Source organism: Coccinella septempunctata, chromosome 1 (genome assembly GCF_907165205.1).
Source record: "Coccinella septempunctata chromosome 1, icCocSept1.1, whole genome shotgun sequence".
Classification (NCBI taxonomy): Eukaryota; Metazoa; Arthropoda; class Insecta; order Coleoptera; family Coccinellidae; genus Coccinella; species Coccinella septempunctata.
Window position 1 is genome coordinate 18,086,832 of NC_058189.1, and position 26,148 is coordinate 18,112,979.

The 26,148-nt window shown below is 37.8% G+C and overlaps 1 protein-coding gene across 1 annotated transcript in view; it reads right to left on the reverse strand.

Annotated features, from left to right (window-relative positions):
- LOC123322840 overlaps nt 1–26,148 on the reverse strand; it is a 160,050-nt gene that overhangs the window by 126,184 nt on the left and 7,718 nt on the right. Inside the window, exons 3-4 of the mRNA XM_044910885.1 lie at nt 20,490–21,059; nt 5,518–5,914 (exon numbers count right to left, since the gene is read on the reverse strand). Coding sequence (XP_044766820.1) covers nt 5,518–5,914; nt 20,490–21,059 — 967 coding nt within the window. The remainder of the gene's footprint in view (nt 1–5,517; nt 5,915–20,489; nt 21,060–26,148) is intronic.

The following is a 26,148-nucleotide window of genomic DNA, read 5'->3' on the forward strand; positions in this document are numbered from 1 at the left end:
CGATTTCAATACCATTACCGATCGATATAGGAACTGGAGGTTTGAAGTGAAATTCTTCAGTGAAAACAGTATGGATCATGATCCACGGTTGGGGTTAAAATTAACAGTACTGTACCTAAGGTAGTGTATATGTTACGGGCAATGTAATTATTTATGTCAGTATTCATAATGCTTGGTTATTATAAATAATGACCATTAAAATTGGGCAATTTGATAAATTTGAATTACTTTACGATAATTTCTCACATTGCCCGGTCATTATAAATACCGCTATTATTTCTTTGGGCACTTTGATTAATTGACAGCAATGGGACAACCACGTGCGTGTGGTGTAATTCTGGCTGGCCAATCAGCATTCATTAGGTTTGTTCGTAGAGTGGTTTGCAACGGTTGTGTACAGAGCAAGCGCAATTCCATTTTAGGGTTTTAGGGTAGCGAAAATCTATTTGCGCTTGCTCTTTCAGTGGCTTGTCGCCTGAGGCTGTACTTGTGACTTGCGTCGCGTTATTTACGTTTTCCGGTTGTCTTTGGATGTTATTTAGCTTATGTGTGACCAATACTTATTGATATATGTCTTAAATAGACTTTGGGTTCTGTTTATTTAGTGTTGGTAATTTTTCTATAAAATAAAATGCAGGAACAGTTAGTAACTGACGTCAATGACATGGAGCATAGTTTTAATGAACGTCTGGATGAATTATGTTCATCAAAAGCTCAGAATACACAAATTCTCACAAAGCCACAATACTTGGAGTTACTAGAAAAGGTTAAAACATCTGGAAGGAAAGTGGTAAATAAGAAACCTGAGGATTATCAGATTTTTCGTAGGTTTGACGTAAGGACTATTGGAGAGAAGTAAAAGTTGATAGTTCCTGTAGAGGGAGGTAAAGAACAGATAAGATTTTACGTACATCGGAAAGAGTTATTTCAACTCTTACATTATGCACATATAGCAATTGGGCACGGTGGTCGAAACCGTATGGAAAAAGAGCTAAATTCAAAGTATAAAAACATTACAAGGGAAATGATTGTTACATATCTAAATTTATGTATGACCTGCGAAAAAAAAACACAGTGTGCCAAGAAAAGGATTAGTTGTTAGACAGATACTAAGTATGAATATGAATTCAAGATGTCAAGTCGATTTAATTGACATGCATTCACAAGCTGATGATCAATATAAATTCATACTTGTATACCAAGACCATCTTACTAAATTCATTCAACTTCGACCTCTTAAAAGCAAAAGAGCAGAAGAAGTAGCTTATGTGCTTTGGATATTTTTGCAATTTTTGGTGCGCCCAGTATTTTGTAAAGTGATAATGGGAGAGAATTTGCTAACAGTACTATTAGCGAACTATGTAGCACGAGTTGAAGATGGTGCATGGGAAGCCCAGACACTCCCAAAGTCAGGGTTCCGTAAAATGTGAGAATAAGGACAATAGCACTAGGAAATGGTTAGAAGGCTTACGTTTTGTATAGCTAATGAAGAACAGAGCTCATCATAGTGGCATAAACTGTACTCCGTATGAGGCCATGTTTGGGACAAAGTTAAAAGTTGGTTTAAAAAGTTTTTTACCCACAGACGTTCTACATAATATAAATTGTGAAGAGGACTTATAAGTTCTAGTAAAAAATCAGAGCAATTTACAGTATGTAGAAGAAGGTCCAGTGCAAAATAAACCTGAGTCACATGTGTTAGCGAACCTACCAGGTCCAAGTCAACATGATGAGGAGGAACAACTTTCTCTTGATAGTTATGTTCAAACTTCAACTTTGCTAGCTGAACCAAGTCCTGATTTGCATAATAAAGAATTTCAAGAATCTTTCGGGCATGAAGATTCTTCGGAAGAACCCTTGGTAAAAAAAAAGAAAGCCGACATATTAAAAAATAGTCAGATTTCAGCGAACAATCCAAAATAACAAGCTGAAATATTGGTTCAAACTTCTAACACGAAATACCCTGATGCTAAAAAAGGTAACACAGTTAGAGTTCGAGTCCCAGATGTCGACAGAGGTCGTACCGATGGAAGAAATATTTTGGCATTTGTTCTTGAAGTAACAGATACTAATCTGTATAAATTAGGCACGAAACACGGAATTATAAATCAACTTTATGCCAGAAACCAATTTACAAAATGTAATGAGAAATTTATATATGGCGAAGATATTCCACAGACAGAGATTTCACTAAGAGAATGTTCAAGATTGTCATCCAAGACAGGGGGCCAAGGCTATAGTCCATGTGGCTGTAAAGGTGGCTGTAAATCCGACAAGTGCAAGTGTCGTAAAGAAAAAGAGCTATGTAACTTGAAATGTCACCAAAGTGGAAGCTGCTCTAATAAATAAACCCTCTATGTATTGCTTTATATTGACATTTTGTGTAAATATAAGTACGTACATATGTAATACATTATTTTTATTTATTAAGTTTTGTTTGTACTTATTTCATCGCCACCGGTTTATTTGTCAGCATGGGAAATTTCATTTGTTATTTTTTGTTTGTTACTCTGTCAGTTAGCTATGTAAAAATTTGTTATTTTTTATAAGAAATATGAATGAAAATGATTTTCAAATTGCCCACTTGACTTTTAGCATTAGACATAATGACCGGGCAATGTAATATTTGCAACATAATTTATCATTTTGTGATATCCTTTTGGGCACTTTTCAAATTGACCGGGCATTATAAACAATGCCCAATTATTTACATTGCCCGTAACATATATATGTAAAAAGTAACAAAGCTTACACAGCTGATCCCCCAAACTTCTGCAAGCTTCTTTGAACTTCTGAGGAGTTTCCAGGAGAATCAGTATAAAAATAATAATAATTATACAGGACGTCCACAAATTAGGCTATAACATTGAATGATATATTTATTTTTCGTCATAAAATAGTACGAAAATATCATTTAAGCCTATTATACGGAAAGGCTCTGTATCTAACATCTGTCTGACGTTATTTTTAATTTTTACTAAAACTAAGAGAGTTAATTGAGTGGATGGAAATGGACAGAATAATCTTATTACAGGTTACAGGTCAAAAATTATTATCGATTGTTCATATGGCCCGCTCTTTGAATCATTGTACACTGCATTCTCTTTCATTTTAGCACTCGGTTGGCCATGAAATAATTTTCTCAAGTTTTTGTAACTATAACGGAGAAAGGAGTAAGGTTGGCACTAATGAAATGCCATTAATATCATTACGCCTATGCCACAACTTATATCAATTTATATTAAAAAAATGCCAAAAGTGATTGAAAAACACAGAAGACAATGTTTCAGGAAGTGCTATTTAGAATACAGGTCCGCTTATTCAAACCGTAGGTAACCCTGATATTCTCATATCTACAATATATCAGACGCAGCAGACGCTGTAGATACAGGTTATTCGATGAATCTCATCGTAAAATAAGTTCCAGATAATTAATTTTTCCATTTTTCTTCAACTCTTCCTCTAAATTATAAATGTCTTAAGGGATCGATAATTATCATTTCATCAAAGTATTACAACTAATAAATTAATTGAATTAATACTAATAATAAAATAAACAGCCATGAATACGAGCCAGTTGTTAATTCATGTGGAATTTTTGTTTAAAAGTGAACTTAATCTTGCCTTGAAACTTCCTTGAATTCTTTTAACTTCCATTGATGCAAGATGATTTTTGTTGAAAGATTTGACATTTTTGTAATTATCTGTCAATTCCTTCCAGAGATACCCATTCCCAACCACTGCCTGTGCATCATATGCATCTCATTTCGGGCTGATTTGTTTGAAATCTACAATTGATGTAACATCTTCAACCTTTAGCCAAAGAAGATAACCAACATTAACTCTCCTGAAGCTACTGCATATTATGTGTCAATAATTCAATTTTCTTCCATAGCCAAAATAAATATATTCAAAAACTGACCTCTTTATATTCATGCAAATAACTAGATTTGGTATTGGTATGCCTTCAATCAGTTTGTATAAACGTCAATAATATTGATTTTGTTTCAGAGATTGGGAGTGAAAACCCTAAAAAGTTTATGAAAAGATGTCAATAATGTTCGTTGATATTTTGAATTTCATAATTTCCGAAGTAATTCGACATTGTGATAAAATACGTAATTACTGACACTTTTACGCACAACATAGCGCTGATTTGAAACCCGAAAATGTTTTGACAAGCGTCCTTACCCCACATTTTCGTACTCTACACTATACGAGTGGAATGTGTCAAATTTCCATGGCCATCCGAGTTCTAAAATAAAGGTGTATGGAATGTACATACTGTCACTAGCATGGGGATCACAGAATACAAATAATATGTTGGGATCAAAGGTTATAGAGTAGAAGGATAGAAAATACCTTCATATCTCTAGTACTAAAAACTGACTACTTTTTGGTAGACGCTTGACAATGAGATGACGCTAAAAACGCACTGTCAATACAGAAAAACTTTTTAATAACAGTGTTCTGTTTCTTAATTAAGGGGCGCAAAATTCGAATTCTATTCCTTGTATTAAATTTCAATATAGGCTTTATTTCTATTAGAAAACAAACATCCTGAGCGACAAAACAAAAGTATGGTTTGGTTTTGTTTTGTGATTAGGGTGTTAGTTTTCATCTAAACATTGTTTGGAATAAATTGAAATCAATGAAAAACGCTGTTGTATGTGCTATATTTTCATTTGCAATTTATAAAAAATGGGTTATGGGCAATGAATCAAGCTTTGACTAGGACACTAAAGTATATGGTGATCTGCCATACGTCGAAGGTGTTATTTCCATGAACTTAGTTGAATTTGTAAAATATGCATATATCAGAAATTATTATGAACCAATATTCAATATACCATCATACATATTCCAGTTAATAATTTCGACCTTCTGAACAAGGATAAAGCCTAGGTCAACAGGGTAGCTACCCAGCGAGGCCAAGGACATTGTGAAATCAAGGCCAACACTCGATTGAATCTTTTTTTCATATAGTTTCTTACTATTCTCATTACACCTAGTCGTTAATAATGAAATTGAATACAAGAAATGAGCCAGATAAAGTCAGTAACGGGTAGTAGCTGGGGAAGGTATAGACCAAAAGCCCCATAATTCTTTGTTTTTGGAAAATTTTCAGCCTTTTTATTGAACAATCTCGTAGAAGATACATTTCTGAACAAAAAGGTTTTACAATTTCTTTGTATAGAAATCTATCTTTTACAAGATTTTATATTCAAAATGCCACTTCTAATGGTTATGAGTATATTCTACAACAAGAACAGTTGCTTATTTGCAATAAATCACAAATCGACTGAATTCGAGAATTAGAGCCGACTTGATTTGAGTGAATTTTTCTCAAAATGAATTAGAAAAGTCCCGCGAGTTACTGAAGATTAACTTTTCTGCCAGCCAAATCATGATTACCCGTAGCACACACTATACCTAAAGATATACAGGATGTATTGATACAAAAGTCAAATATACTGGAATTCTGAAGGATTTCTAAAGAGATTAAACTATAATTACCTAGAACAGTTCCACCTTGAAAGGCGATAATGGGACTTTCGTCATCTTCATCCGATAAAATTTCCAGTATTCCTTTGATTATAACTACAAATGACTTTTTCACCACTCCTTGATAGTATAGAATGTCCCCTGGTAGCAGAAATTCATGCTTCATGAACAATGACAGTGTCCTCAAATAAAACTCTTTCAAGTCAAAAAAGAGAAGGGACCTGTGCAGGTGGGCACAGTTTATGTCATACATAATCTCCATTTGTAACGGAGGAGGCAGAGTTTCAAAATGTGGTGCTGTTTTGACTCCATCTTTTTTCATCCACAGTATATCAAAGTATTCGTCGATATTATGCAGTACTTCTTTACTTACATTCACCCCATGGAGGTATAACTTGATACTTTCAATCTAGAGAAAAGGTATAAGTATGAAAGTTATTGGAATAAACACATAACCTGTGCACCTTTTAGCGCCAATTTTACTTAACGGTTTTTAGGGCCCATTTCATCAAATGGTGATAACTTCGCTTAACTTAAATTAAGATTTCATTTCAAACAAACTGTTTTTAACATTGACTTCTGATTTATCTCAAAGTGAAGTAAGAGAGGTAAAGAAACCACACAACACAGGGACATTGAAATTAAGAAGCGTCGTCGACATAACTCGGCGAGTTTCTTCCCATAACGTCAGTTACTTCTAATCTCGGTTGTCCATGGTGAAATTGACCCTAACACCACTTACTGACATTTCGTATTTCTGTGAAACAATAACTTTAGAATATAGAAATTGCTATGAATATTACAGAAAACGAATAAAACGTATGAATACCGTACGAATGTTTGATGTTCTCAGCCAATAATTTATATCTATCTATGAGGTTTCTTCCTCAACAATTCTTCAACAGCCTATTTTTATTAATTATTTGAGTTTGAATTGAAATGCTTTGATCTATTACAAAAATTCGAATTTCATCACTAATTCAACATATTTGCATAATAACTATTAATAAGATTCAGTCTAGTTCTTCTAGTTTTATTATTTGACAATAATTCTTGATCTCCTATAGGGGGCTCAGCAACATTTTGATATAAATTCATTGCTTCATTGTCCTTCATTTTCATTACAAGTTATGTTATTTAAAAAAACTGTAGACTCAATCATTGCTTGCATCTATACTTTTAATATTCTCATTGAAGGAGCTGCGATTCTTCGCTTCCAAATGCCTTCCTTTTCACTGTATTTCTGAATCTAGAGAAGAAATCCACGTCGACATATTCCTCAAAATAATTTCTCCTAGCTTCAAATCTTCTGGGCCTCACGGTTTCCTCATCACTACTATGAGTATTCACATCATAACCGTCCACGATGTTCGTAAATAATAACTAATAAACACCCAATACATGTAAAACGCTGCCTAACCAGTATTCTCGAAGAAATGGTGAATTGTCTTTGACAGAACTCAAAATATGTTATTTGTTATTTATGCAGAAATGCATATGCCACGAAAATTCTATGTCCAGGTAACTCTTAGTTAACTCATGAAATTTTCGGGGTTAAGTCAACCACAAGTTAACTTTAGGTCAAATGATAAGCCACACTTTGTGAAACAGAATTTTTTATTTAACTACTGGTCACTACATAACTTTGGGTTAACCATATGTTGTGAAACTGGGCCTTAAACTCAGATTAAAATTCAAACAAAATCTTTCTAACATTGATATCTGCTTTGACTATGAAGTGAACTAAGGAGGGTAAACAACCTCGAAACACAGAGACACTCCATTATAATAATAATAATAACTATATAGACATGATGTCGTTGCCAAGATTCATCACCAAGAATTGGCACTAAAACTCCAACTTCTGAGTTCGAAAAATGTTGCTTATTACAATTACCCTCCGAATGCTGTATTGGAAAATGAACATCACAAGCTCTACTGGGATCGCACGGTTCTCACAGACCGGAAAATAACCCACAATAGACCAGACCTCATATTGCTCAATAAGGATGTGGACAGAGCACTATTCATCGATGTGGCGATTCCAAATAATAACAATCTTCTAGATAGGCACACTGAAAAAATTTCAAAGTACAGAGATCACGAGGAGCAAACCAGGAGACAGTGGAAGCTGAAAGATGTCAAGACCATCCCTATTGTCATATCATCTACAGGCCTGATACCGAAGAAACTACTAGAGAACTTGAGGAAACTTCAGCTGGACGATAATATCTATAGGGTCATGTAGAAGGTGGTACTGTTGGGAACAGCGAGAACTGTACGCAAGTACATGGAAAATTCAGCGGAACACCGTCTGCTTCGACAGGAAGTGCGGGTGGAGCGTGGAGCAGGAATCCAACCGGCGACAGGAAGCCGAGGAGCGACCCTGACCCGACCACCACCACGAGCCCGAAAACCTGGATAGGGCTCCAACAGAGCTTAATCCTTTTGATATCTGAGATATCTGGGATAAGTGAATTTTCCTCCGGAGAGGAGTGTGAAAGCCGCAAGGCTAAAGTCATAATAATATACAGGGTGTCCCGTAAAGACCACGTCAAACGAAAACGGAAAGTAGATCAGAATGTGCTCTACCTGATGTGAAAAAATCGTTCATATAAAAGTCTCACAGTTTTCGAGTTATTTGATGTTTTATGAAAATGTTGAATTTTTTCGCTTAAAATGCTTTCTCTCTTGCGGAAGCTACAATTTAATACTTTTCGAATCAGTTTTTTTCCGTAATTTTGTTGAATGATTACTTCAATTCATGCAATAAAAAATACCACAAAATATTATGCAGGGATTCTGAAAAAAAAAATTAAAATTCATGTTCTGAAGGAAGTGTTTTTTGTGCTGAATTCTATCTGACGTGGTATAAAAAAAAAGACACTAGATCTTTTCTGCACATTACGTTGAAAACTTGCCCATTTTGTAAGGATTCCGAAAAGGTAAAATATAGGTGATAACCTTCTTCACGAAAAAAGATATTTGAATGTTTATCGAAAATGGAGCAAATTTGTGAAAAACTGATTTTGTCACCCTTTCTACAAATTCTTTCATTTTGCAGATTCTGCTGTAACATATTGAATAATTCTCTTGAAAAATGTCAGTTAGTCCTTAAATTACTTATAAAATGAAATTATTCATTAATTGCAATGATATAATATAATAACGCACAAGACCTTCAACATCAACAAATCTATTGTGAAGAAACTTTATAAAAATATCAATAATAGAAATTCAGAATTCTTATGAGAGTAAATGCTCAAAATGCCTCCCCCCTTCGCTAATACATGCCCTGCCTCTATTGAGAAATGCCCTTTTCAAACCACTTTACGGTGAATTTATGGACTGGAATATACGCAGTTCACCTCGAGACGTTGAAGCAGGTAGATGTGTTGAATGATACCAGTGCGATACGTCATCTCTCGTGTTGTAAAAGAGAAAGTCGAAGTGAAAGTGTACACTAGCGAAGCTACGGAGTTTTTGATTCCGTCTACGAAACTTCCGAAATTTTTTGTAAGTTCTATAAGTGTATGTGTTATAGAGCGGAAATTCGTTCAAATTCAGTGTGTTCAGTGTCGAGTCCAGATCACCCCCAAGATCGCTGGTTCCACGGATATCACTGGTGAGTCGATTTATTTTTCGCATAGTATAGAAAATATATAACTTAGCCACATAGCTTAGAAGTAACATATTAGTGAGTATTTCCAATATTCATTATTACACAGAAATACCTTATATAGTTCAATACGGACAAAAAGCCATGTCGGAGGTCTCAGACAATGAGAGCTCCTACATGGAAGCTACGGACACCGAAGAATTCAGCGATAGAGAAGCAGAGGAGCTTTTAAGGCTCAAAGAAGAGAATGAGCAATTGAAGGCTCAAATAAATAAATTAACTGAAACCGTAGCTCAGTTGGTCGGGGAGATACGCCTCTTGAGAGAGGAAGTTAATAAGAATAAAGCGCCCCAATCCCCTAGTTTTGCGGAAATTGCAAAACACATTTCGGCACAGAAATCCCCCACATTTGCAGAAATTGCAAAGCCGGTAGCAGTCCCCAAAAATTCCTCCAAACAGGAAGTAGCTCCAGAACCAGAAAAGAAGAAAAATTTTGCAACTCAAGTTGCAAAAACCCAGAACGCGCCACCCACAAAACGCCGCGTAAAGAAAGTGCATCTCCAGACGAAGAGACCGCAAGAAAAGCAACGGAGATACCTAAAAAAGGTAAAATTTCAACCATCACGACGATGGGTACAGCCTCAGCTCAACAGAAAAACACTCCAGTGGAGGAGAGGAAAGAAAAAAATCCCCCCTGTCACCCTGAGAGGTACGTCCGAATGGACGTCAATTTCCAACGCGTTAATGCGAAACGGTATTAAATACCAAAGAGCGACGACAGTAAAGGACGGTATAAGAATCGTCCCACAAACCGCCGATGATCATAGAAGGATGACGGACTTCCTTCATAAAATAAATAGGGAGTTCTACACTCTTCAACGGGAGGAAGAAAAGAAAATCTACGCGGTAGTGAGATACCTACCGCTGGATGCAGATATCCCGACGATCCTTGACGACCTCAAGGATCAAGGGATCGTCGATGCTGAGGTCATAAGGATGACCTCAAATAAAACAAAAAAGCCGATGCCCTTATTGCTAGTTGAAACCCAGAATAAGGGTATCTTCGAGGTGAGAAGGCTCTACAACTTGAACTGTGTTGTTGAACCTAAGAGAAGGACGACCGGGCCTGGACAATGTTACCGCTGTCAGCGATATGGACATGCCCAAAGTAAGTGCACTTTTCCATGGAGGTGCGTGAAATGCTCTGGTAATCACAGCTCCAAGGAGTGTACGCTTACCAGGGAGAACGAGGTGCGAAATGCCTCTTGTGTTCTCTGTGGAGAGCAAAGACATCCAGCCAGTTACAAGGGATGTAGCGCATGGAAATTGGTCACTAAAAAGACCAAGAGATCGCCAAGATCGAACCAGACCAGCTCGAGGCCAACACAAAATACACCGAGGCCATCCCAAAACTCTTCGGAAGTGAAGAAACTCCAGGAAACTGCAACCAAAGCAGTCAAAGAGACGAAGAAACCAGAGAAAAAGGCGGAAAAGGCAAAAACCGTCAAAAAAGCCGAAACCAGAAAAGGAATTTCTGGAATCACTGTGGAACTGGATAAGTTCACGAAGAACCTCCTCAGCACGATGATGCAGAATCTGGAGAAAGAGATTGAGAAGAAGATGCACCAAATTATTAAGAATATTTAATGGCTAACACGACGATAAAGAACAATCTCATAATCGTCTCTTGGAACGTCGAAGGATTGAGAGCCCGCAGATCAGAATTCGAAGAACTGATTGAAGAGAAGAGACCGGATGTCATAGCTCTCCAAGAAACTTTCGGATAGCATTTCCCAATTACGATATCTACAGAAATGATAGACCTAACAGCACAGGTGGCGTTGCTATACTGGCTAGAAGGAATATGGATCACCATTTCGACCAAATATTCAATGGACAAGAAGTAGAAGCAATATCGATTATTGTGAATACTAATCGAGGACAAGTGAAGATTATTTAAACTTATAAATCACCGGATAAGGACATGCTGGAAGAGGATCTAAAAATGCAAATCGCAGGAATGGAACGCAGGGTGGAAAATACCAACGGGAGAAGACTGAAGATTTATGCTGAAAAACTTAATGCAGTTGTGATAGGACCTGATATACCGACCTACATACCAAGAGTAAATGGACTACCCGATGTACTGGACATTGTCGTGATGAAAGACATCACTGAAGAAATCAGCATTGATACAATAGAAGACGGAACTTCAGACCACAATCCCATAGAATTCATAGTGGGACATGGCCCAAGAAACGAAGAAGAGACACAAACCAAGGATCGCACAGACTGGGAGAAATATAAGAATTTACTTCAGGAGAAAATCACGGAAATTCCCCAAATAAACACCCGGGATGAATAAGATGAAGCAGTTGAAAAATTGGAAAATCAAATAAAAGAAGCCTATGAAGAAAGCACCAAGAGAATAAGGAAACCAATTCCGAAACATTCACACGGAGATACGCCAAGGGATATAAAGGAACTTATAAAAAACAACAGAAGACTCAGAAAAATCTACAGAACAACAAAAAGAGAAGAAGACAAGAAGAAACTGAATAAGCATAGCCAGATATTGAAAAATGCTTTAACAGAACTGCGTAATAACAGATGGCACCAGAGATTAAGGGAACTGAATACAATAGATCACTCGGCTTGGAAAATGCAAAAACGCTTACGACGAGAACGGACAGTTATACCTCCACTAAATTACAGAAATGATGATGACAATGAAGATCTAGAAGAAGAACTCGAGGCAAACGAAGAACTGATGATGGATTTTTTTTTTTTTTTTGTGTAGCAGGGGGAAAATCTGCAAACAGACGAACACACCCTCTCCTGAGGGGGAACAGTGTGGGGATTCTCACTCTCTGAGCTCGAGGCCCACTAAAAACCCTTAACTGCTTCTTCATAGGTTCCGGGCATTTTGCCTATTAACCAGTTGACTCTTATGGTTTCTGGACTCTCACACGATCGTAGTCGTGTTGATATTTGTATGCTGCCTATAGCTTTTATAGGTTAAGCTCTTCTTTGGTTACATTTAAATCCTTAACTGATCTCTGGGTCTTCGGTGGTAGGTTCTTGACCTTCTAGCTTCTTCCGTTGGATCGTAGTCGACCAATCTTCGTAGTTCCTCATTTGGATGTTGTTTGGCTTTGTCGAATATCCTTTCCGCCTTTCTCTTCATAAATTCTGTTACTGGTTCCCATTCCAAGTCCTTGTAGATTTGTTTGTTCCTAACAAACCAGGGTACGTCCATCGCCATTCTAAGGAGTTTATTCTCAGTGGCCTGTATTTTCTTGATGTGGGTCTTGGCTGCGAAGCCCCATGCCGCCGAACCATATGTGAGTTGTGGTCGCGCAATTGTTTTAATCATCGTCAACTTGATGTTCTTATTCATATGACTTCTTCTGCCTATGAGTGGATAAAGTTTACTCATTGCGGCTTTTGTTTTATCAACTGCACATTTGATGTGGTTTTTCCATGTAAGTCCTCTGTCAAGCGTCACTCCTAGGTATGTTGCTTCATTTTTCCATTCAATCTCTTCTCCATCAACTTCAAGGTTTTCTTCCATCCCCAATCTTCTCTTTTGCAGTAATATTGCTTGAGTCTTTCTTCCATTGATTTGTATTTTCCATTTGATGCACCATTTGAGTAATTCATCTATGGCTTCCTGCAGTCTCCGGTGTATGATCTCTGGGCGTCGATGTCTGAACGCTATTCCTGTGTCATCTGCGTACAAGGTGAGCATATTTCTAGCATTCTTCGGGATATCATAGACGTATATTACGTAAAGCAGAGGTCCAAGTACCGATCCTTGAGGCACTCCCGCTTCTAATTGTCTGGTTTGAGAGGTTGCTCCATCTATTTTCACATAAAAGTTTCTATTCCTCAGATAGTTCCTTATAATCTTGCACAGCTTGGTCGAATATCCTGCTTTTTTCATCTTGTAGATTAGGCCTTCGTGCCATACTCTATCAAAAGCTCTCTCGATATCCATCAGAACTAATCCTGTGGCCTGTTTGGTCTGCATTCCTTCGGTGACGTATTCTATGAGCCGTAGTAATTGGAGTTCAGTCGAATGTTCTCGTCGAAATCCAAATTGTTCAGGTGGAATTATCTTCAACATTTCTGTTTCCTCATTCAGCCTTTTAGCGATAACCCTCTCGACGATTTTTCCTAGTGCTGATAGTAGGCTGATTGGTCTATAATTTTGAGGAAATTTCCGTTCCTTTCCAGGCTTGTTGAAAACTATCATTTCTGCAGTTTTCCATCTCTTTGGGTAGTATTCGGTCCTCATCACTCCGTTTGTTATATTCGTCAAGGCTGCTATTCCTTTTCTAGGCAATTTCTTCAACATATAATTCGTTATCTTATCTTCTCCCGGCGCTTTCCTGTTTTTCAATTTCATTATGATCTCTTTGATTTCTGTTGGTGAAGCCGATTTTGGAATGGTTTCGGTTTCCGGTGGTTCCATCATCAGTTCTTCGTTTGCCTCCACTTCTTCTTCTAGATCTTCATTGTCATCATCATTTCTGTAATTTATTCTGGCTTCTCTCTCAATTGAGTCGGCCAGTGCTTCGGCTTTCTCAAGTCTCGTATATACCATTCCGTTTGCTCCATGCAGTGGAGGTATAACTGTCCGTTCTCGTCGTAAGCGTTTTTGCATTTTCCAAGCCGAGTGATCTATTGTATTCAGTTCCCTTAATCTCTGGTGCCATCTGCTATTACGCAGTTCTGTTAAAGCATTTTTCAATATCTGGCTATGCTTATTCAGTTTCTTCTTGTCTTCTTCTCTTTTTGTTGTTCTGTAGATTTTTCTGAGTCTTCTGTTCTTTTTTATAAGTTCCTTTATATCCCTTGGCGTATCTCCGTGTGAATGTTTCGGAATTGGTTTCCTTATTCTCTTGGTGCTTTCTTCATAGGCTTCTTTTATTTGATTTTCCAATTTTTCAACTGCTTCATCTAATTCATCCCGGGTGTTTATTTGGGGAATTTCGGTGATTTTCTCCTGAAGTAAATTCTTATATTTCTCCCAGTCTGTGCGATCCTTGGTTTGTGTCTCTTCTTCGTTTCTTGGGCCATGTCCCACTATGAATTCTATGGGATTGTGGTCTGAAGTTCCGTCTTCTATTGTATCAATGCTGATTTCTTCAGTGATGTCTTTCATTACGACAATGTCCAGTACATCAGGTAGTCCATTTACTCTTGGTATGTAGGTCGGTATATCAGGTCCTATTACAACTGCATCAAGTTTTTCAGCATAAATCTTCAGTCTTCTCCCGTTGGTATTTTCCACTCTACTATTCCATTCCTGCGATTTGCAGTTAAGATCACCAATTATGATTTTAGGGTGTCTTCCTTCTAGTAGCATTTTTAGATCCTCTTCCAGCATGTCCTTATCCGGTGATTTATAAGTTGAAATAATCTTCACTTGTCCTCGATTAGTATTCACAATAATCGATATTGCTTCTACTTCTTGTCCATTGAATATTTGGTCGAAATAGTGATCCATATTCTTTCTAGCCAGTATAGCAACGCCACCTGTGCTGTTAGGTCTATCATTTCTGTAGATATCGTAATTGGGAAATGCTATCCGAACGTTGGCATTAAGTCTTGTTTCTTGGAGAGCTATGACATCCGGTCTCTTCTCTTCAATCAGTTCTTCGAATTCTGATCTGCGGGCTCTCAATCCTTCGACGTTCCAAGAGACAATTATGAGATTGTTCTTTATCGTCGTATCAGCCATTAAATATTCTTAATAATTTGCTGCATCTTCTTCTCAATCTCTTTCTCCAGATTGTGCATCATCGTGCTGAGGAGGTTTTTCGTGAACTTATCTAGTTCCTCAGTGATTCCAGAAATTCCTTTCCTGGTTTCGGCTTTTTTGACGGTTTTTGACTTTTCCTTCTTTTTCTCTGGATTCTCCGTGTCTTTGACCACTTTGGTTGCAGTTTCCTGGGGTTTCTTCACTTCCGAAGAGTTTTGGGATGGCCTCGGTGTATTTTGTGTTAGCCTCGAGCTGGTCTGGTTCGATCTTGGCGATCTCTTGGTCTTTTTAGTGACCAATTTCCATTCGCTACATCCCTTGTAGCTGGCTGGATGTCCTTGCTCTCCGCAGAGAACACAAGAGGCATTTCGCTCCTCGTTCTCCCTGGTAAGCGTACACTCCTTGGAGCTGTGATTACCGGAGCATTTCACGCACCTCCATGGAAAAGTGCACTTACTTTGGGCATGTCCATATCGCTGACAGCGGTAACATTGTCCGGGCCCAATCGTCCTTCTCTTAGGTTCAACAACACAGTTCATGTTGTAGAGCCTTTTCACCTCGAAGATATCCTTATTCTGGGTTTTAACCAGCAATAAGGGCATCGGCTGTTTTGTTTTATTTGAGGTCATCCTTATGACCTCAGCATCGACGATCCCTTGATCCTTGAGGTCGTCAAGGATCGTCGGGATATCTGCATCCAGCGGTAGGTATCTCACTACCGCGTATATTTTCTTTTCTTCCTCCCGTTGAAGAGTGTAAAACTCCCTATTTATTTTATGAAGGAAGTCCGTCATCCTTCTATGATCATCGGCGCTTTGTGGGACGATTCTTATACCGTCCTTTACTGTCGTCGCTCTTTGGTATTTAATACCGTTTCGCATTAACGCGTTCGAAATTGAAGTCCATTCGGACGTACCTCTCAGGGTCACAGGGGGGATTTTTTCTTTTCTCTCTACTGGAGTGGTTTTCTCTTGGTCTGGGGTTTCCAAGACTCTTTTCTTGTTTGTATCTTCATTTGACGAGGAGCTATCCTTTCTCACTCTTTTGGCGGGTGGGGAAATTTTGGTTTGAGGGGTTTTGACCACCTCCATCTTCTGTTTTAGAACCGGTAAGTTCACTTCTTGGACATTTTTCAAAATAGTGTTCGTCTTGAGTGCTTTGGAGTAACTTTCCTTATTTCCCTCCTGCAACTCGAGCCTCTCCCTGAGATTTTTAATCTCAGCAACTAAGCTAGATACGCATCTATCTAACTCATTCACCCTCGCTTTCAAACTTGCGTTCTCCTCTCTCAAAATATCGTGTTCGGACACGACATTAGCGATTTCTGGCGCGTCTTCTTCCATTACGGAATCGCAGTCCGAATGGTCAGACATTTTAGAATCTAATTAATAATTACTTTGCTACTCAAAGAAATTGGAAATAAAATTTTTCAAGACAAAAAAAAAAAAAAAAAAAAAAAAAAAAATGATGATGGAACCACCGGAAACCGAAATCATTCCAAAACCGGCTTCACCAATAGAAATCAAAGAGATCATAATGAAATTGAAAAACAGGAAAGCGCCGGGAGAAGATAGGATAACGAATTATATGTTGAAGAAATTGCCTAGAAAAGGAATAGCAGCCTTGACGAATATAACAAACGGAATGATGAGGACCGAATACTACCCAAAGAGATGGAAAACTGCAGAAATGATAGTTTTCAACAAGCCTGGAAAGGAACGGAAATTTCCTCAAAATTATAGACCAATCAGCCTACTATCAGCACTAGGAAAAATCGTCGAGAGGGTTATCGCTAAAAGGCTGAATGAGGAAACAGAAATGTTGAAGATAATTCCACCCGAACAATTTGGATTTCGACGAGAACATTCGACTGAACTCCAATTACTACGGCTCATAGAATAGTCACCGAAGGAATGCAGACCAAACAGGCCACAGGATTGGTTCTGATGGATATCGAGAGAGCTTTTGATAGAGTATGGCACGAAGGCCTAATCTACAAGATGAAAAAAGCAGGATATTCGACCAAGCTATGCAAGATTATAAGGAACTATCTGAGGAATAGAAACTTTTATGTGAAAATAGATGGAGCAACCTCTCAAACCAGACAATTGGAAGCGGGAGTGCCTCAAGGATCGGTACTTGTACCTCTGCTTTACGTAATATACGTCTATGATATCCCGAAGAATGCTAGAAATATGCTCACCTTGTACGCAGATGACACAGGAATAGCGTTCAGACATCGACGCCCAGAGATCATACACCGGACACTGCAGGAAGCCATAGATGAATTACTCAAATGGTGCATCAAATGGAAAATACAAATCAATGGAAGAAAGACTCAAGCAATATTACTGCAAAAGAGAAGATTGAGGATGGAAGAAAACCTTGAAGTTGATGGAGAAGAGGTTGAATGGAAAAATGAAGCAACATACCTAGGAGTGACGCTTGACAGAGGACTTACATGGAAAAACCACATCAAATGTGCAGTTGATAAAACAAAGGCCGCAATGAGTAAACTTTATCCACTCAGACTCAGAAGAAGTCATATGAATAAGAACATCAAGTTGACGATGATTAAAACAATTGCGCGACCACAACTCACATATGGATCGGCGGCATGGGGCTTCGCAGCCAAGACCCACATCAAGAAAATACAGGCCACTGAGAATAAACTCCTTAGAATGGCGATGAACGTACCCTGGTTTGTTAGGAACAAACAAATCTTCAAGGATTTGGAATGGGAACCAGTTACAGAATTTATGAAGAGAAAGGCGGAAAGGATATTCGAACAACATACAAATGAGGAACTACGAAGATTAGTCGACTACGATCCAACGGAAGAAGCTAGAAGGTCAAGAACCTACCACCGACGACCCAGAGATCAGTTAAGTATTTAAATGTAACCAAAGAAGAGCTTAACCTATAAAAGCTATAGGCAGCATACAAATATCAACACGACTATGATCGTGTGAGAGTCCAGAAACCATAAGAGTCAACTGGTTAATAGGCAAAATGCCCGGAACCTATGAAGAAGCAGTTAAGGGTTTTTAGTGGGTCTCGAGCTCAGAGAGTGAGAATCCCCACACTGTTCCCCCTCAGGAGAGGGCGTGTTCGTCTGTTTGCAGATTTTCCCCCTGCTACACCAAAAAAAAAAAAATGGAATATACGATGAAAAAATATTCGGTCCGACAGAATTGCTGCAATCATTAAACAGCACCAACTATTTGAATTTTCTAAGGAACAGTGTACCCTTACTCTTAGGAGATATACCACTGGAAATGCGATCTATGGTTTCAACACGACGGGTGCCCAGCACACTACACTCGTCATGTTAGGGAATATTTACACCAAACATATCCTCCCCGTTCACCAGACTTAAATCCTCTGGAGTTTTTTTACTGGAGTTTTTAAAAAAATTAAATTTATTCGAATCCCATAAAAGATGAAGCACAAGTTAGGGACTGCATTCGTATTTTCAGTATTAGTGAAGGGGGTGGTTATTTTGAGCATTTGCTCTAATAATAATCCTGAATTTTTATTATTGATATTTGTATACGGTTTCTTCACAATAGATTTGTTGATGTTGAAGGTCCTGTGCGTTATTACATTATATCATTGCAATTAATGAATAATTTCATTTTATGATTAATTTAAGGACTAACTGACATTTTTCAATAGAATTATTCAATATATGATACATCAGAATCTGCAAAATGAAAGAATTTGTAGAAAGGGTGACAAAATCAGTTTTTCACAAATCTGTTCCATTTTCGATAAACATTCAAATATCTTCCTTCGTGAAGAAGGTTATCACCTATATTTTACCTTTTCGGAGTCCTCACAAAATAGGCAACTTTTCAACGTAATGTGCAGAAAAGATCTAGTGTCTTTTTTTTATATCACGTCAGATAGAATTCAGCACAAAAAAACACTTTCTTCAGAACATGAATTTCAATTTTTTTTTCAGAATCCCTGTATAATATTTTGTGTTATTTTTCATTGCATGAATTGAAGTAATCCTTCAGCAAAATTTACGGAAAAAAAAACTGATACGAAAAGTATTAAATGGTAGCTTCCACAAGAGAGAAAGCATTTTAAGCGAAAAAATTCAACATTTTCATAAAACATCAAATATCTCGAAAACTGTGAGACTTTCATACGAACAATTTTTTCACATCAGATAGAGCACATTCTAATCTACTTTTCGTTTTCGTTTGACGTGGTCTTTACGGGACACCCTGTATTTACAGCATCAATGAAAGTTACATGCTTAGTCAAAACAAAGGAATTACAGTATTATATTCATGCTCATGAACTCATCCAGTGAGTAAAATGTATTTAAGTGTAAAAATTCTTTGAAAGACTCCTTAAACTTCTTCTCTGATAAAACCCTAAATCTGTCTGGTAGCTTATTGAAAATTTTCGGACCCCAAAAGTCAACTCCTTGCTGGGAAAATTTACGGCTATGATATGGAATGGACAAGTTTGCCCTATTCCTAGTGTTGATAGAATGATAAGTACTATTGGTTGGAAATTTATTCAAGTTGTTGTGAATATACGTGGCACACTACAATACATAAATGGCTGAAATGGTAAGTACTCTCAATTTTCCAAAAGCCTCTCTACAGCTATCAGTTTGCTTGAGGTTAAGGATTTTTCGAATAGCTCTCTTTTGGTAAATCAGCAGATCCTGCACATGTACAGATGTCCCCCACAGAAGAATTCCATAGGAAGCAACTGAATGAAAGTTGGCGAAATAAGTTGTTAATGCTGCCTCTGTAGTTGATACTTTGCTCACAGTTGTTATTGTATGAATGGCCGTTGCTAGTTTTTTCTTCATGGTTTCTATATGTGGTTCCCATGACAGAGCCAAGGTTACTCCCAATAATTTGATTGTATTTTCTTTATTAATTTTTGAAATTAGTTGTTGTGTTTTACTCTCATTTATTGAAAGGGAATTGAATCTGAACCAATCTCTAGCTTCTATCAAAACTTTTTCCTTCAACTGCTGTAGAAATTTCAAATTTAACGCTTTGAGGAAAAAGGTGGTGTCATCAGCAAAAGCAATGTTATCAAAAATATACAGAGATTATCTGCAGTCATTTCTAGGTCATTCATGAAGACTATAAACAATATGGGGCCCAAAATTGACCCCTGAGGAACTCCAATCTGAAGTAAAGATGCGTAATCAACATTAATCGGCAGTTACGTCTAATCTGTGATTATATCATTAGTTAAAGAAGCCCTTAGTATTGTCATAGCAGACTGAGACTACTTTCACATCGGGGGTTTTAACCGTCGGGTTTCTACCGAAACAATTTTTTTAATTATTCATTGTTTTTTAAATTGGGGACCAAAACTCGAGATACTGTGTGCTAAGTTTGACTGTTTTTTCAACTTAACTTCTTTAATTTTTGCTCCTGAAGATGAGCTCATTGCAGCTCGAAACATTTAGAGCTTATTGAATCTTTGAAGATTTTATATCTGGTTTAGTCACTTACTCCTTCTGTTATGATTATTTATTCCTAGATTGCCCATGCAGCTTGCATGTCGGCAGCGGAATAAATGCAGACGACAGATCGTTAATGAACTTACCTTGAATAGATAATCTGCTCTATTCCTCCTCACTATAGTCAACATATGGAAGGAGAATGATATAAACCATATGGAAAAGAAGATATATCCAACTACCATAACCAAAGTCATTCCCACCATTTCCATAGCATTTTCTGGTTCTACATTACCAGATCCCATACTCAGAATTAATTCCAGAATCGCATAAGTACTCAGTATATACCAATCCAAAGTTCCTGCACTTTTATAATACGGATATCTACTTATTATCTTTCCTGACCACCTTCCATCGTACCAATGCACCTCCTGCTTCTGGCTCGAAATTAATGTTTTATTCATGAAAGTGGTTGAATTAAAGAAATCTTTCGAGATCGAATCCGGTTCTTCGATGTCAAATGAAATGTTGGATGTAAGCGAAGATATAGCCCCTCTTTGCCTGCTGTTCACTAGTGATCTTGGATCAATACATCTCAAGTGATGACAACTGGCTTCGTATATCAAGCAGGTGGACAGGTGTTGTATAACACACATAATTGTGAAGAAGGCAATGACGAATGTAGTCCACCGGTTGTTCAGAACTTGGGAGAACGACTGTAAAAAAATTATACAAACATATAAGTTCGATGTTTAGTTATAATATTAATTTATTCATTTATTTATTTATTTCGACACGCGAATAGAACAGACTTATCAATGTCCACAATCAGTATACACATTTATGATGGAAATTGCGACAAGAAAATCTCAAATATAAAAGTGAAATATAATGCAGAATATGCATCATATTTATATGTGCAAAGCAAAAGAAAATAAAATATCATCGATACAGAAGAAAACTGACAAAAAAATTTGACTATTGCAATGACAACAATCTGTTGGACAAACTCTGAATGTTAACTGAAAAGAAATTCAGTCTATTACGAAATTCATTACACAACTTGATGATTCTAAGAAGTGGAGAATTTTGAGTGCATCTGGTGATTCAAAACCTGGGTTGGAATATATCCGAGTGCCTGAGACTTCTCGGAGGAATATTGAAATATATTTGTTACACTAGTTTTGTAATTCAAACTGTACACTGTATTTGCAGCTTCTAAGCTACAAGAATCTCATTTGAATCCTTTTTATGCGGTCGATATAAGTCACATACTGAAGGCTACAAACTGATAAAGCGAAATTTATTTTGGCGAATATGAAGAGAAGTAAAGAGTTCTTAGGCCAGGCGCAAATAGAAACGCAGGTTAGTGAGGTGACGCAGCGTAGCGTAGCGGAGAATGCATTCTCCGCGGCATCTACACTCCTCAAATTAATTAAAGGTTTGACCACTTAAGTCTATGTAGCCAACATGTGCCTGGCCGAGTTGGTCAAGGTGGAGAAGTCGTTCAGAGAAGCTGAAATCCCCCTCAAAATTCGTGATATTTTTCGAGATTTGCTTGCCTATACGTGCCGCCCATAGTCATCTGACTGCATCTCCTTCTGCTGCGGCAACTTCCCCTTCATCGGTTGATCTACCTATTCCTCGAGTTGAGCTGCCCTGCTTTCATGGCAAAATCGGGGAATGGCCCGGATTCATAGCTTCATTGGATGTCCTAGGGCATCAGAACAATTTCCTGGCGCCCGTTGAGATGTTTCACGTTTTAACGTCTGCTCTTTTCGGTGAGGCAGCTTCTGTCATCTCCGTTTCGAAATGAATACGGTCAATTACACTCTGGCCTATCAAGCCTTTCATTCCTGTTATCAAAACCCTCGTTGGCTGGCGGCTCTTTATGTGAATCTAGTCCAAGATCCCAGAGCGACCAGACATAACTTATTTTCACACAGATGAAATTTAGGATCTCAGTAGAGTCTCATGTGCTTTGAATACCTGCGAACTTGTGAAGCTTGCCTAGTGACACCTGAGCAGAGACCAGGTGGCAAAGGTAACTGAAAATAAGTGTTTCTTAACTTATTTTCTCATGGCTGATTTTTATATATATTTCAAAGAATATTATTCTGAAGTTATATTATAAGTGACAGACATTTTCCATGGGCCAAAACTCTTGCCAGACGCTTTGAAGCTGCACCAAACAGACTGTCGTGGATCCGTGGGGACGATCAAAGATGGAAGACATTTGTTGGCATTTGTTGAAAATCGCATGGCTTTTTGTCCGTATTGAACTATATGAGGTATTTCTGAATAATAATGAATATTGGAAATACTCACTACTATGTTACTATTAAGCTATGTGGCTAAGTTATATATTTTCTATACTATCAGAAAAATAAATCGACTCACCAGTGATATCCGTGGAACCAACGATCTTCGAGATGATCTGGACTCAGACACTGAATACACTGAATTTGAACGAATTTCCGCTCTATAACACATACACTTATAGAACTTACAAAAAACTTCGGAAGTTTCATAGACGGAATCAAAAATTCCGTAGCTTCGCTAGTGTACACTTTCACTTCGACTTTCTCTTCCACTTTCTCTTTTACAACACGTCCGCTCTTGTCGAGTTCTCACACAACAATGAATGTAATATGTAACAATCTTGATGCAACCAATACTTCCTCTGCAAACCATGTCCTCTGATACAGCCAATGGGCAATCTTCCGCTTGAGCGGCTATCCTATGCTATGGCTTTTCTCAACACTGGCGTTGACTACGCCTGTCCATATTATATGACAAGTGCACGATTACTCGGAGCCGTTAGCACCAAGGTATATCTAGTTCTCTTCATCTGCTACACTACCAAAGCGGTTCAACTAGAATTGGAGTCTGAGCTGTTCACCCCAGCTTTCATTACAGCTTATCGTCGCTTCGTTGCAGGCCGAGGTCATCCTTCCGTAATCTTTTTGGATGACAGGACCAGCTTCGTCGGTGCACATAACTTCCTTCGTAACCTTGGGCGCTTATTCTCTACTCCACAACATCAGCAAACAACATGCAGCCTCATGTTCCGGAACTGACTGGCGGTTCATTCCCCTTTTCAGTCCTCATTTTAGCGGCCTTTGGGAAGCCGCTGTCAAATCTGCTAAGCATCATCTTACTCGCGTTATCGGCGAGCAAAAACTCCCGAAGAGTTTCTCATCGTCTGCAGTCAACTCTCTTCCTCTCTATCTCCCATCGTCTGACCCTTCTGACTTTGAGGCCCTCACACTAGGGCATTTCCTGGTTTTCCACTCCCTCGCCGCTCCTCCTGATAAAGATGTCAGTTCCTTATCTGTAAACCGTCTCATTGTCAACTAGTCCAACGATTAGCAGGACTTCTGGAAGCGTTGGCGTCAGGAGTAACAACCTGGTTGCATCCTACTCCTATCCTTCCAGGCACTGTTGTCATCATTCTAGATGATAATCTTCCTCTCCTGAATTAGTCTATCGGCCGCATATCATATGTTTTTCCAGGAACTGATTCCACCGCTCCAGTAGCTGATGTTGCTACTGCTTCTGGGGCAATATCGACCATTCGTCAAATTTTGTCCTCTTCCAACTCAATAGATTACTTCTGGCTTCCTTAGTCTGTTCACTCCTTTTGGTTCATCTTACTGAAGGGACACTTCAGGGCGGGCAGCATGACCGAGCGAGAATTGGATTGCCTGACTCCGGTTTATTAGGCGTCTTTAACCTAGATGAGAGCGACATTTTTACAGGCAGGAGACGAAACTCCTCGTATGTCAATCACGAGAACAATAAAGTCAGCGTCGGACGCTCCGAAATTTTTCTAGTAAATAACCCAATAAAATCTTCTGATATATCGCCGAAATTATCGCACCATTCATCACATCTATATTGAGTGAACTTAAGTGATATTGAGCAATTTTAAGTGAAGTGCCTTGTGTCTTCTCGATCAGCTAGGTACCACGAAGAGTGTGCGGAAGGGAGGTTAGCTCCTTGTTTCCGGGCCAACTTATGTGCAGCACGGAAAGACCAGCATTTTCATTGTTATCTCGGAAAAAGTGAATGCTAGCTGATTGCTGGCGAATACTGAATAAAAGGGAATGCTCAAGGAAACTCTAAAAAACCAAAATGGAGAAATGAATTTTCCTGAAAAAATTCTGTATTATGCAGACCAGAAAAACGGCTCATTTTGTAAATCTCGAAGCAATTGAAGGTTGACCAAATTCTGGCTTGAGCCGAAAGAAACATTTCCGATGAGTAAATGAAAATTGACGATTAAATTTTCTCGTTCAACTCATACCTACCAGGTGTCCCAGTGGGAGTGTCCATTAGTTAGTGGGAAAATAGTCTCTCAGGCTTTTTGACATTTTGAATGCAGGAAGGTGGTACCTAATAGCTGCCAATCTTTTAAATATTTGTAACGATTTTTCACTTCCGATTGTAGGTACCGGAAATGGTAAGCGTTCTCAGTTGAAATTATTTACAGGGTGCCCCGAAAGTCAACCGCCGTACGTTAACCATACATTCAAAATCGCATAAATAATGATTAGCTTAACTTTAAAGGCTAAGTTTCGATTCGTTTCAATTTATAAATTAAAAAAAAATTCAAGATGCCTACATCTTGTCCTTAAAGCACTTTGTTCGAAAAAAAAACCCTTTTGATGCACAGCCCTATTGTTCCAGCAGTAAGACAATCCGCCCTTTGGTTATTAGTTGACCGTGACTAAAGGAAATAATGCATTTCTCAGTTATTGATGTTATTTCTGTTAACTCCAAAATAGGACGAGCTGATTTCGAGCAATTTTTGTGAACACGACTGTTGTATCAAAACCTATTTGAAATAATAATTTCAAATTCAAGCTAATAAGCTTGAACAATTAATTTTTCTTTCCCGTTTTAATTTTTCTGTTATTCTTTAACACGTAAATCCGAAACGAAGCTGTGTTGACTAATAGTTTATTAAAAAAAAGGGCTATTTTTTGATTTGAGAATCATGGTTAACGCGTGGTTCTTCACTTTTCTACTTACTTACCACTACCTTTCTATCAAGTGCTCCAATTTCGTTAATTTCCTTACGACTGGACATAATTCGAATTTAAAAAATGCCAAATCACGAGAATTCGTAAATATTTACTTCTCATAGATGCAATTGATTCGTATTCAATTATACTATTTTGAGATAGTCATGAAATAAGCATATTTCCTTGAAAGTTTGTCACACTCAGTATTTAAAACACTCAGTATAAAAATTCATCGTACCGCGATCAGTAGAGAACTCGCGGTTTCTCTCAAATAATGTGGAACTTCTGCCTTGAATATTAGTATTTTTACGGAATGATGTTTCATCATGAAAAAACTGATTAATTCGATTCCTTTGAGAGTGTGGTGCATAGATAATAATATATCAATATATTTCATGATTTGTAATTCGTTGCTGATATGTGAATTATAACGATTTTTATTAGTGGGATAGCAGCAATCTTCAATTAAATTATGAACTCTTTTTTCTTGCTCGAGATTTCGAGATTATTTATTTTTTATGTTTTCATCAGGGGAACTACAATACAATAACACGTTTGTAAAAAGGGCATAAATGAATATTATAAGGGGCTTACGAAATTGAGAATATATCAATTTGAGATGGAATAGTGTATAAATGTATGGAAGATCATCAACAGTTTTTATATTTTCAATTTTGACTCAGAATGTCAGATGACAATATATCACTTCACAATATAGATACCTACTGTAATTAGAGATTTTTTTTCAATATTGGCATTTTTTGAGTGGTTTGAA